The sequence below is a fragment of the Danio rerio genome, chromosome 20, assembly GCF_049306965.1.
Source record: "Danio rerio strain Tuebingen ecotype United States chromosome 20, GRCz12tu, whole genome shotgun sequence".
Classification (NCBI taxonomy): Eukaryota; Metazoa; Chordata; class Actinopteri; order Cypriniformes; family Danionidae; genus Danio; species Danio rerio.
Window position 1 is genome coordinate 19,521,690 of NC_133195.1, and position 14,444 is coordinate 19,536,133.

At 40.3% G+C, this 14,444-nt stretch overlaps 1 protein-coding gene across 1 annotated transcript; it reads right to left on the reverse strand.

Moving 5' to 3' along the window:
• Positions 1 to 273: 273 nt before the first annotated feature.
• Positions 274 to 2,409, reverse strand: c1ql1 (complement C1q like 1). The gene is given in 2 exon segments (NM_001386265.1): positions 274 to 561; positions 1,884 to 2,409. Coding segments are annotated over 2 exon segments (636 nt in total). The 5' UTR covers positions 2,343 to 2,409; the 3' UTR covers positions 274 to 384.
• Positions 2,410 to 14,444: the final 12,035 nt, after the last annotated feature.

Here is a 14,444-nt window from a genome sequence, read left to right on the forward strand (position 1 = left end):
GTGAAATCAATAATGCAGGATTGGATTTGGTCCCGCTACTCTCTTACACAGAATCTGATCTGAAGGCCTTTTTCTTTTCATTGCTGCTAATGTGCCGAGACCAAGGTGCAGTTTCTGAGTGTGTATATCTCTGTTGTTACTCACTGTGTCGTCCTCAATGCCCCTGAAGTCCAAGTGTAATATCTGCACCAGTGCCCTGTGAAGCAAGGTCTCGACTTTAGAAAATGGAAGAATTGATTCAACATTCAATGAAAAAAGTCTCAGTCAGGCAGATTGCCATAGAATTTATTCTTTATTCAAGAAAAGGAGCTGCGGTCTGAATGCAAAGTGGTCTCCTTTACAACTGACAGAAGGAATTTAAAGCAGAAAAGAATGATGTTAGCCTCAAATCTCATATAGCAGGTAACCAGAGAAGGAACTGAGGCGGCTTTGTGAGTCCCTCTTGCCCAGGTCACTGTTGTTGAGCTGAAGATAAATGCGATCTCCTGCTTTCAGCTGAAGCACAACACTGTTGCTGGCCGTGTCTGTATGGAGAAGGTCCACAGCCACTGCACTCACAACCTACAACACAAATCACCACATTTATTATATCTGCCCAAGTGTGTCCTTATTTTATCATAGCAGCTATGCTGTGTGTCTGTGTGTGTGTGTGTGTGTGTGTGTGTTTGTGTTTTTTGTCTGTGTGTGTGTGTATTTTCATTTAATACTAAATGTAATAATTGATTATTTGTTTTTATTAATTTATTTACCTGTTTATCTATTTACCTATTTATTTATTTTCCTGTTTATTTATTTGCCAATTTATTTAGCTATTTATTTATTTACCTATTCATTTATTTATTTTATGAACTTATTTATTTACCTATTTACCTGTGTATTAATTTATTCACTTATTAATTTATCTATTTCTTTATTTGCCTAATTATTTATTTATTTACCAATATTTTTAACCTATTTACCTATGTATTTATTTGCCTATACATTTACCTATTTATTTATTACATTTATTTGCCTATTTATTAACCTATTTATTTAATCTATTTATTTATTTGTTTGCTTGCTTTCACACAAGCATGCACACACACACGCAAGGTGACCAAAAAGCACTAGAGGATTATCTGACATTTTAAATTAAATATGTTTAAACACATTCAAAAAATTAGACATTTTTTTATTTTTTTCATTCTTATTGTTATCTAATTCTGGAAAAAAAAAGGGGTTACAGTTATAGTAGCTTTTATAATATTTGTTGTCTTTTTCCTTTTTCCATAAAGAAATTAATTTGCTTAACGTTCATATCAACACCCTTTTAACGGTGTGCAAAAAATATTTATAAAAAGTAGTGTAAATACTATTTTTTTAGCATTCTAATACATTACTTCAGCTTTAATATGCACTGCTTGCAAGAACATGAATCTAAAATTGCAAATATATATATATATATATATATATATATATATATATATATATATATATATATATATATATATATATCATGAAGCATTGTGTGACACTGACAAAGACTAAAGCAATAATCAGTATTACATTGTAAAAAGTGTTAAGTTGGCTTTGCATTTAAAGTAAACTCATTGCTTTATAATTATTAAGTCAACAAACTATGTGCATAATTATAAAAGTCAATTGGTTTATTGACATTCTTAAAAAGTAAAGTGCTTTTAAGGCAACATGTTTACTCTTTTTTTTAAGTAACCAGGCACTTTTTACAGTGTAACAATAAAATCTGTTTTGTTATACTATTTCACAACATTATTGTTTTTACTGCATTTTGAGTGAGCTGTTTTTATTAACACTATAAGCATTCTATTTTTGGAGTTTAAATTGTAATATCATGAAGGTAATTCACGATAATGAGTTCAACTCACCGATTTGTCATTAAGTAGCATGTCCACTCGTAAGTTTTGTCCTGTCTTCACAATGTGAAAGCTAAAGTAATAAACTCCAGCTGTTTTACAGGTGAATGTCCCGCTCGAGGCATCATAAGCAGATCCTATGTTAGTAATCACATCTTTAAACTTCAGCACTACATTTTGGCTAAAGGAGTCCTGAAGCACAGCACTGAACGCAACTCCTCCCTTACTGGTGGAGCCCAAACCTGAGGGCCCAGGGGGTCCAGGAGGACCTGCTTTACCTGGAGGTCCAACTGGACCTGGAGCCCCTGCGGCAGAAGAGGACAGGGGGATAACCAGTCCATTGCTTCGGTCAACTGGACGGTCTGATGAAGGATCACAGACGATTCTGCAAGATCCAGATGGGGCCTCGCTGACCTGTGCTCTGCTCAGTGAAAGAAGGGTGAGAAGAACTGCTGTCCAGCGGTGAGCCATGGTGAAATAAAGAAGTGATGAAACTCAAATGGATGAAATACTAACAGATTGGGGGCTGAGATAGTTTATGTAAGTAGTCACATGGTGGAGTTAAGAAATTGTCGGTCGCGTGACATTTTTTAGCATCAGCAAAAACTCATTTTTGTTCTGCAATAATTTACTTACAAGTCCTTTAAAACTATTGTGCAAAAGCAGACCAATGAAATGTAAGTGATGGATCAATATTTTTAAAATCCAAGTCAGTTTGTTTTTCATAGATGATTTTAAAATACTTTATTTTAGAAAAATGCAACCCTAAAAACTAAAATCAATCCCTTTAAATTCTAAAAAAAAAATAAATAAATAAAAATAAAAATAATTTTTAACCAAGAAGCACAGAACCATTTCTTAAATTTAATATCTGCTTCCCATTTTTTTTTTTGTTTGTTTGTTTGTTTTGTTTTGTTCATTTTTCTTCACTTCTGTGTTATTGGTAGTTATTGGCCAAAAAATGTCTGGACAAAATTTCAGAATAAAAGAACCCAAAGTTGTATGTATTAATTCAATTTAACAAAGAATTTGCCTTAAATTACATAAATGTAGTAATTCACTGTCGGCAAGACCTGTTTTATCAACCTATAGCTGACCATAGTTGATTTAATCAATAACTAGATAAACGATCCATGAAACAATAAAAAAAACTTCATAATAATCCTTTATCATGTCCTTAATTGGCTCCTCTACCACCTTTTAAAACCTTTTAGCCCACAGCCCCCAAAATAAGAATGTCAGTGACCTATAAACAGGCCTATGTAAACCCGAGCATATTGACAACACAAAAAAGAGCAACAGTAATTAGTTTATTTAATATTAACCTCAGCTAAAAAGTGCTGGTGGGCACAGGGTTTTCAGCACAAGTCTATTCTTGGTTTAATTTTGGAGACCAGCACTCTGACATTGATCATACCCAATGTTCAGTTGTGGCCTGTATTTATATTTAATGTATTTGCCGTAAAGGTGTCAAGGTATAAGCTGGTGCTATAAAATCAATCTGCTGCAGCTGGCACTATTGCAGTGTTGACAGAAACGTAAACACACAAATTCTATAAAAAAAAAATAAAAAAAAATTGAAGGCTGAAGGGTTTTTATTTGCATGTTGTTGTTTTTTTGTAACTATTAACTACTATTTTTGTCTTCTGTCTGATATGGATAACATATGGTAATTTTGATAGTTTAATAAAATTTATTTGACTTTTGGAAATCAAGCGGTCATTAGCTATTTTCCATCCACCTATTTTTATGTGCATTTTGCCTATGCGCATAAAAAAGAGTTGATGGAAATCAATTTTGAATCAACCATCAATTTTGAAAATGCTTATAAAGAACTTATGCGCATAACTGAGTTACTTATCTTTTTATTCGATAAGTAAAGATGCGCATAAACTACGATGGAAACACTTTTACAGCACAAATTTCAGTATGCGCATTAAAAAAGGTCATGTGATTGTGTGAAAAGAAGTCATGTGATAATGAAAATGTGTGTGAATGGACAAACCAGCAGACTGAGCACAGTGTAAAACATCTAAACTGTTGTTTTGGTCATTCTAAAATGCCTTACCGTAGTATTAGTGTTATTATATTATTTATGACCTTCATAATTAAGAGCATCTGTGCTCCTCGTCTAACACCTTCAAATGCCACCACGCGTTGGTGCGGACCAACAAACATTCTCATGTTATTTTCACCATTAGTAAATCCAAACGTGAGCGTGAAACCTGGTGTAAGCAAAGTTTTTGTGTGGGTACGCAGTGTTGAGACATGAGGCCCCAGCTCTCCACTGTAAATAATTGGGAATGTGTGGCTGGTGTTGTGAACGTGGCTTACTTTCTGACACCATGGATAACCTTCAGTGAAAACTGAAGCAATTTTCTCAATTAAATTCAACAGCATCCAGTATTACTTGATTATCAGTATAGTCAGTTAACAGGGTAGGATATTGATTCAGATCATGAGTATATGTTCAGATCATTTTATTGACTCAAAGCTGAATCACATTTAATGAACAATCTTTTTTTATTACATACATATTTTGAGATGACGTAAAAATTATTTCAAGTAAACATTGTACACTGTAAAAAAATGTAGGCTTCCAAACAATACATTCATGCTGTCCCAATACAAATCGATTAACAAATTTAGGTGGATTGAACTTAAAACAATTAAGTTGTCCCAAGGAAAATCTCGAGAATCTCATTTTTACTATGTAGTTTTAACAAGCAAATTAATAAGATTATTTTTAAGACATGATGGCACCTGAAGCCCACAGATCACAACAAAAATAATTTTGTCTCATGGTGGTTAAGTGTGTAATATGACTTTTTAACAAAAACAAAAATATCATTGTATTCAGGACTTGCAAGGACTACTGTAGATCAACACTATTAATTACAGGATAATTCAATCACCAATTGTTTACCTCTCTTTGGAAGCACGGTGCAAATGGCCTGGGTCATCAAGACCACCAACACCAAATAGCAAGCAATAAGGACAATGAAAAGCCTCAAAAGCAGAGACAGAGTATGTACACACACTGGCTTGCATGACATTTAAGCAAAATCTTTTTTTTTTTTTCTTATAGAAGAGTGAGAGATGAAAAATAGAGGGGAAAATATGTTTCACAAGTGTCAGACTGCAAAGATAATTTTGTTAGCGATGCAAATGTTACACATCCATATGCACAAAATCCCAATATATATCCTCACCATGTCTTTCAGGAAATGTCAGTGAAAATAAAATTTCCCTAAATGTCAGCTTGAATGTCAAGATCTACAGCAAGCATATTTAAACATACACACACACACACAAACCGACACATCCGTATCTATTACCACAATACAAAATATGTATAGGAGTTAAAATAAGTCTCAAAGATTTTTAAAGTAGTGTTGCAAACACATGAGAGGTGAAGAAAGTGACAATTTTTTTCAATCAGTGCAATTTATGTGGTGTTTTTTATCATGGGAAGCAATAATCAATCAATCAATCAATAAAGTCCCAACTGTAGTTAATAACAGGACCACACACACACACGCACACACACACACACACACGAGAGAACATAAAATAACTGTTGTGTTCATTTTATAGTAAATTACACTTTAAATAGATTGTAAATTTTGTAAAGATTAAATTGCATAATTATTTTTGAAGTATACTTATAGAATATAATTCTAAATCATTTTGATCTTGCCTTCTCAATTCCCCTTAATGTTTTTTAATATTTTTCCGTCTTTAAATGTTCTTTAAAATATTCATGTGAGCAGGGCCGGATTAACATAAGGGCTAGGTGAAGCTGAAGCCCCAGGGCACATGGAAAAAGGGGGCCCTTGATTGGCTGAAGAATTAATTTGCAATATGACGCGGGAAACGACTCATGCGTTATGCTTTCTCTCGTCATTAATGTGAAATATTCCTTTCGGTTCACTGCTGTTCAAAAACAGTGATGCTGATGCTAAACTGGGGGCTCAAAGTGGCTGTAGCCCAATCAGAATATTGAATAGCCCTGTTTTAGTCACCCATAAGGGTGATCAGATATCCCAGTTTTCCTAGGACAGTCCCTTATCACGGCAATACCGCGAGAACCATCCATTCAAAGGTAGGCTAACCAAGCTCATAGTGGAGCAAAAAACAGAATTCAAATTGTCTTCATCATTGAGACACTTGCACATTAACAGAAGCTGTGATAGGCGGAATTATGCTGAATGGACTCAACTCAAATCCTTCTATCACACAATATAACTGAGACAGCGTGCCAACAAATCAAATAGCCTAAATGAGCAGTTATCAAAATAGTCATTGTTGTGACAGTAATCGACAGTAATATGGAGCCATGAAATATTGGCGCTGACTTTCATCAGACATTCTAAAGAAACGTTTTAAAGGTAAACCTCTATTCAAAGTATTTATTAAAAAGCACTAATTCAGAAAGTATTGCATATATTTTTTTTTGTTTTGTTTATTTTTGCAGCTTGTTTGAACTTTAAAGTTCATATTATGACATTACTTAGTTTTGTATACTTGCAGGCATTTTTTAATAAAATAAAAATATATATAATAATCAAATATAAATCAAAGGGTGTAAAATTAAATAAAATAATAATAATAATAACAAAAACAACAACAATTTATGTATATATATTACGGATGTGCGGAGCAGCCGGTATTTGTATTTGTATTTGTTGAGGGGGGAAAAGTATTTGTATTTGTATTCGAGTAAAATTCAAAATGGCGCAAAAATATATATTTTTTCTATTACACTTCTAATTTACGTTATAGTGAAAGTATTGTTTAATTATACCCATTATATAAATTATAGATATGCAATATTGGCTGTTGTTTTTGAACATGTGACAAGAAATGTCATTGAAAGATAATAACATAGAAGCCATTACCTCATCCATGGTTAAACCAACAACTAATAAAATACCATTGTGAATATTATGAACCCCACCACCACCGTTCTTGTTGAAGGACACTGAATAGACAGAATAAAAACAAATAATACTTCAAAAAACTGTTCTTCTTCTGAAAGAACTTCTTTCCAATGGACAGAATTCCAAAAACTAATATTAACTAAATAAATCTAAATAAACCCTGCCTGGGAGATCTGGCAGAACAAAAGTATTCTATATAATACTAAAAGATACAGCCCTGCTATTATCATCTGCCTGCCACAAAAAAGACACAAAGTTTGTTTGTTTGTTTTTTTTATGTTTGAAACTGACTTGCTGGGGCAGAATGTGGTTGTGTTGATGGTTTGGTGCTTGTGGAGGATTTAGCAGAACATAGCTGTGCTGATTGAGGGGATTGATGCTTGTGGGGGGTTCACAGACAGTATCAGGAGAGGATGCTTTTAGTGCATGTGATAATACATTACATAGAAGGTTGTGAGTAGCACTGTCGCCTGACAGAAAGAAGGTTGCTGGTTCGAGCCCGACTGGGTTCTCCTCATGTTGGCGTGGGTTTCCTCCGGGTGCTCCGGTTTCCCCCACAGTCCAAACATATGCAATACAGGTGAATTGGGTAAGCTAAATTGTCCCTATTGTATGTGTGTGAAAGAGAGTGTATGGATGTTTCCCAGTGCTGGGTAGCAACTGGAAGGGCAGCCACTGCGTAAAACATATGCTGGATAAATTGGTGGTTCATTCCACTGTGGCAACCCCAGGTTGATAAAGGGATTTAGCCGAAAAGAAATGAATGAATGATTATGGATAGAAGATGTTGACAGATGTTTAATTTCTCTGCCTCTGCTGATTTCACTTTTGCACACATTATACAGTATTACTTTGTTTTATCTGCAGCACCACTGACTGTAAAATGCTTCCACACAGAACCCTTTTCTGGGTGCCCAAATGTATGAGGAGTTTCAAGTTAATAAAAAGTGACGGGAAGCTATGTTAAGGTTAACTAGCCTATAGCATATATCTTGCTGTCTGCAAAAGACAGTTATTTAGACGTACCATATAACTCCCATAAGTGCATACTATTCTACACAACTGCAAAAGCATCGTTTTAACCTTTATAAACGAACGTTAACGTTACTCTGTCAACAGTCTATTGTCTAAATTACCGCGCTAACAGAGCTAACGTTGCATAAACAGAGCACCCGGTTGCAGACGTCAATAATGCAGCGTAATAGAATATCCCGATCAAACTCCGCTTCAACTCCGCTACAAGTTTAAAAACTGCCTTTGGAACCCAATTAGGGTACAAAAATCTATTTAACAAAAATAGTTATGCAGTGAAGTATTGAAGTGAAGTAGTGTCTGTTGCTGTGGAGAAGCTTGTGCCAGACACCTTTTTTCTCTGCCCCGCCCTCCGACTACTGACTGAGCGTCTCTCTCTCTCTCTCTCTCTCTCTCTCACTCACGCGGGCATGCACTGTGGTCTCATGAGGAAACGCTGCTTTTTGATATAGTGTTTTTCTTGCTCCCGAATACAAATAATTTTTCAAGTATTTGTTCGAATCAAGTATTCGTAAAAACACGCTATTCGTGCCTTTCCGAATACCGTATTCAGGTTCAGGTTATATATATATATATATATATATATATATATATATATTGTAGCAAGGCAGAGGGAAAAAACAAACATAGTTAGCTGGTGTTACAAACAATGCCCCGGAGGGTGCTTTATTTACAAGTGAAAAGGGGGTGAATGAGTGCTCTTCTTAAAGGTGCGTGCTCAAGTGCTCCGGGGAGATGGTGAAGACTCGTGAGAGTTCTGGTGTTGGATCGGTCACGAGCTGGATTCGGCTGTGGGAGAGACAGAGAGAGACAAGCGTTAGCGCAGGGAGTCATGTGGAAATGAAGCTCAGTTTCCTCCTGTGTGGGGCTGGCTTATATCTCACCCTGGCTGATGAGGTCCAGCTGTGAGCGATCCGGTGTTGATAAGTTTTCCAGCTGGGGTGGATTTGTGACCAGGGCGACGTGGTATCAGCAGACTCGCTACATTCCCCCCCTTAGCGTCGTCCTGGTCCTGGGTATTCTGCGAAGAAAGAGCAGTGTGTTGAGAGGGGGGGTAGAATGTTTTGACAGACCTGCCCATCCTGACCAGAGCCGTGAGAGTCCGTCTGCGTTTCAGGGGAGGCCCCGGCTCGATGTTGGACGTCAAAGTTAAAATCCTGGAGCGACAGGAACCATCTGGTGACCCGAGCGTTATTGTTCTTCGCTGTAGCCATCCATTGTAGCGGGGCGTGGTCGGTCACCAGAGTGAATTTCCTGCCAAGGAGATAGTACCTTAGCTCCAGGATTGCCCATTTGATCGCCAGGGCCTCCTTCTCCACCGTTGCGTAGCGGGTCTCTGCGGGGGTAAGCTTCCGACTCACGTACATGATGGGATGTTCTTCATCGCCGTGGACCTGGGAGAGGACCGCGCCCAGGCCCGAGTCGGAAGCATCCGTCTGAAGAATGAAGGGGCAGCCGAAGTCAGGTGCGTGCAGTACCGGTGAGGATGTGAGGGCCGTTTTCAGGGCTCGGAACGCGTCGTCGGCTTCCTTGGTCCATCTTATCCTCTCCGGCTGCCCCTTTCTGGTCAGGTCTGTCAGAGGGCTGGCTATGGATGAGAAGTTAGGTATGAAACATCTATAGTAGCCCGCTAACTCCAGAAATGCACGTACCTGGGTCTTTGTGGTGGGTTGTGGAGTTTCTTGTAGTGCTTTGACCTTGTTTTGTTGTGGCTGTATGAGACCTCTTCCAATGTGGAACCCGAGGTATCTGGCTTCGGCTAGACCCAGGTGGCATTTCTTGGGATTAGCTGTGAGCCCAGCCCGTCGAAGATCTAAGAGCACCCTCCGTAACCGGGATAGGTGTTCCTCCCATGACTCTGAGTGGACGATGAGGTCGTCCAGGTATGCTGCTGCATATGGCTGGTGGGGCCTCAGCAGGATGTCCATCATTCTTTGGAATGTGGCTGGGGCCCCGTGGAGCCCGAAGGGAAGAACCCGGTATTGCCAGTGCCCACCGGGTGTGGAGAAGGCGGTTTTCTCCTTGGCGTCTTCACTTAGTGGTAACTGCCAGTAGCTTTTGGTGAGGTCGATGGTGGAGATAAATCGGGCTCCACCCAGCCTATCCAGCAGCTCGTCCACCCGAGGCATGGGGTATCCGTCGAACTTGGAGATCTCGTTGAGTTTGCTGAAGTCGTTGCAGAAACGGAGGGTGCCATCGGGTTTGGGGACCATCACTATTGGGCTGGACCACGGGCTACGGGATGGTTCGATGATACCTAACCTCCTCATCTTCTGGATCTCCTCGTCGATAGCCAGCCGGCGAGCCTCTGGAACTCGATAAGGCCTTTGCCGGACAATGGTGCCAGGTGGAGTGATAATGTTGTGCTGGATGATGGTGGTTCGGCCCGGTTTCTCCGAGAACACATCCTTGAACTGACCAACCAAGGCTTGCAGCTCCGCCTTCTGGTTTGGTGAGAGTTGCTCACCTATGTGGACAACCAGAAGAGTTTCTTCAGTGAAGGCAACGAGATGACCTGGAGCTGCAACCCACTTCATCATGAGATTGATGTGGTATAGCTGTTCTTCCAGTCTTCGTCCCGGCTGACGGACTCGATAATTTACCGGCCCTACCCTTTCTACCACCGTGTATGGTCCCTTCCAGGATGCGAGGAACTTCGAGGTTGTGGTAGGTATGAGTATCATCACCTTGTCCCCTGGGTGGAACTCTCTGGGTTGGGCGGGCCGGTTATACAATCTCTGCTGGGTGCGCTGGGCTTCGGTCAGGTGTTGTTTGACGATGGGCATGACTTTCTCAATGCGTTCTCTCATGTCCCGTACGTGTTCAATCACCGACCGCTGGGGGGCTGGCTCCTGTTCCCAGGCTTGACGAGCCACATCCAATAGCCCTCGGGGTTGTCGGCCAAACAGCAGTTCGAAGGGGGTAAAACCTGTGGAGGCCTGGGGAACTTCCCTGATTCCAAACAACACGTACGGGATCATGAGGTCCCAGTCGCGCCCGTCCTCTGCCACCACCCGTCGGAGCATCTGTTTCAGAGTCTTGTTAAACCTCTCAACAAGGCCGTCAGTCTGTGGATGGTATACTGAGGTTTTTATTTGTTTTACCTTGAGGAGGTGACAGAGGTCTGCCATCAACCGGGACATGAAGGGGGACCACTGGTCTGCCGCCTGGTCGTGCTGTACCCTCCACCGGTCGCCATGGTGCACTTACCCTCCGGGGTGGCAGAGTCGCTATCTCCCCATTATCTCTGGCGATGTGAGCTTCAGCCAGCTCGATCGCCTCCACCAGGGTGGCCAGTGACTCAGGATTTCGCATGCTGGTGAGTGTTCGCAAACGTCGGGGTAAAGCTCGCATCATCTTCTCAATAATCACTTTCTCAGCGACCTGGACCGCCGAAGGATCTCCTCCTAATAACCATAGTCTTCCTAGGCGAGAAAGTTGAGCTGCTTGAGTCCGTACTGGCTGTTTCTCGTCATAAGACCACTGGGAAAACTGTTGTGCTGCGCTGATTGTGGAGAGCCCCATTCTGGCTAATATCTCCTTTTTTAACGCTTTGTAGTCTTCATTTTTGGGTGTCTCTAGTGAAAAATATGCTCGTTGTGCTTCTCCTGTGAGAAACGGAGCCAACATTCTCGCCCAGTTTTCTTTCGGCCAGCCTTCTCTCTCGGCAATGACTTCAAAAGTATGTAAGTATGCGTCAATATCATCCAGGTCGCTGAGTTTAGTGAGATGATGATGCGCACTCACTTCGGGAGTCGGATGGTATCTGGCCGCCTGGCGGAGCTGTTGTTCCAGTCGATCCTGTCTGGCTGTAAGTTGCTCAGAGATGGAATTCTGTTTACTGGAGATCTCCGCTAGGTGGAGCAGTACCTCTTCCAGAGACATGGCGACGGGATGTTGACAGCCGAGTAAGAGGAAGCGTGGGAGAGAGAGAGAGCGGATGCCTGTCTGTAACAAACACAAAGAAAAATTCAGCGGTTATTTCTTCTTACTGGTAAGTGTTTCTTCTGAATTTTTCCCTCTGCAATGCCTGCATTCTCCACCAGTTGTAGCGAGGCAGAGGGAAACAACAAACACAGTTAGCTGGTGTTACAAACAATGCCCCGGAGGGTGCTTTATTTACAAGTGAAAAGGTGGTGAATGAGTGCTCTTCTTAAGGGTGCGTGCTCAAGTGCTCCGGGGAGATGGTGAAGACTGGTGAGAGTTCTGGTGTTGGATCGGTCACGAGCTGGATTCGGCTGTGGGAGAGACAGAGAGAGACAAGCGTTAGCGCAGGGAGTCATGTGGAAATGAAGCTCAGTTTCCTCCTGTGTGGGGCTGGCTTATATCTCTCCCTGGCTGATGAGGTCCAGCTGTGAGCGATCCGGTGTTGATGAGTTTTCCAGCTGGGGTGGATTTGTGACCAGGGCGACGTGGTATCAGCAGACTCGCTAATATATATATATATATATATATATATATATATATATATATATATATATATATATATATATATATAAATATATATATATTGTAGCAAGTATACTGATGCCCCGTCACCCTGGTCTCATATTCACCCCAGCTGGCACCTCATCAGCACCGGATCGCTCACAGCTAGACCTCATTAGCCGGAGAGGCATAAAAGCCAACCCCACACAGGAGGAAGACGAGCTTCATTCACTGATGACTCCCTGTGCTAATGCTTGTGTCTCTCTGTCTCTCCCACAGCGTATTCCAGCTCATGACGATCCAGCACCTGAACTCTCACTATCTTTCACCTTATCCCCGGAGCACCAGAGCACCACAATCAAGAAGAGCACCGTATTTGCACACCATTTACTTTGTAAATAAAGCGCCCTCCGGGGACTTGTTTGTAACTTATGCGACAGTGTCTGTGTTTTCCCTCTGCCTCGCTACAATATATATACATCTCTCCCATTTCTGCAAATATTTATTTATAACTTTTCATAGGACAACACTGCAGAAATGACTCTATGACACAATGAATAGTAGTCAGTGTAAGGTGTTTATAGCAGTGTAAATGTGTTGTCCTCTCAAAATAACTACAAATACAGCTAATAATAGCTGAAGCCCTGGCAACAAAAGTGAGTACACCCCTAAGTGAAAATGACAAAATTGAGCAGAATTAGTAATTTTTCCATCTCTGTGTCATGTAACTCATAAGTGTAGCGCCCCCTGCCCTCTTAGGCTTTGTCCTGACCTAAGCTCTATAGGGTGGAGCACCGGATTCCTACAGTTCAGCCTCTCGACTATTATTTCACTCCCCCTAATCAGATACCACTTTTAGAGAACTTCAATGAATAAGTAAGCAAAACAAATTAAGTTATAAACAAATAGAAATTTATTTATAAACAAATTAAAATAAAGATGAGTATAGAGGTATTTGTTATTTATAAAGGTGATATTATAGGTATAAATATAATTATAATGCTATTTATAATAAGATATGAATTATTAATACAACCTTATATCAATACACAATAGATAAAACACTAATTGTAAAGAGAAACAGTTATTAACCTTCAGTAAGCAAACACCGTTTGAGTATCCAACAACTGGACCCCAATCACTTAAGCAATAAGCATTTTACACTTTTGTGACTTGGTGCACTTTTTAGACGCTCCCTTACTAAAACTGTAAATTCACCCTTGAATGATTTAGATTACTCACAATTATTTAGTGCATTCATATCTCAGATTATAGAATCTCAAAGCAAATATTCTCTAAATAAATGTAAAAATAACACCTTTTTCTCTTTCTTGTAACCGTTAACAGCAAATAAACACTTTTGCAACACTGAAATATTGAAAGTGGGCCCACTCTCACACACACACACACACATATACAGTCTCACCCACCCTCGATGCAGGCCTGTTATGTTGCTCGGGTGCGTAGTGGCCTTTGAAACTGCAAAATGGCCTCTTCACTCTTATAAGAGCAAAAAGAAAACACTGCAAAAGTACCTGGCTTTCCTGCAGCCGTCACGATCGTCGTCCGTCCCGCGATCGATGTCCTCCACCGCGAACCGTCAGTCCGATGCAGCGTCAGCACACAGCATGAACACTCCCGCCGATGCAATGAATCTGTCCTCCTGAACGAGCTTCACTCTCTTAACAGTTCACTCCAGGCCCGGCGCTACGGGGGGGCAAAGGGGGGCAATGCCCCCTCAGAAAGAATTTGTGCCCCCCCAGTTTTTATAAAGGATTGTTCACTCAAAACTGAAAATTCCTTCTGTCATTAATTACTAACACTCCCGTCGTTCCAACCTTCAATATTTTAAAATATATGACATAGCAATTAAATTATGAAAATTGTGAGATTAAAGCTATAGTCCTAGTCCAGAGATCCGGTCCCGCGTCAGGTCAGGTGCGCCCGTAAATAGCCTTTAAAACACGCACAGGGCGATGGAGGCGCACTCTACTCTCAAGGGAGAAAAGTGAGTGACATGAGAGGAGCAGCTTAATTCATAACATGTTTTGGTTAACTAATTCTTTAAACACAACTCTCTTGAGCTCTAAAAGGAAAAAAAAACGCAGAAGAAATTTGCTGTTAATTTAATTTTAACAGAGAATCAACTGCAAGTTATTTTCACATTGGT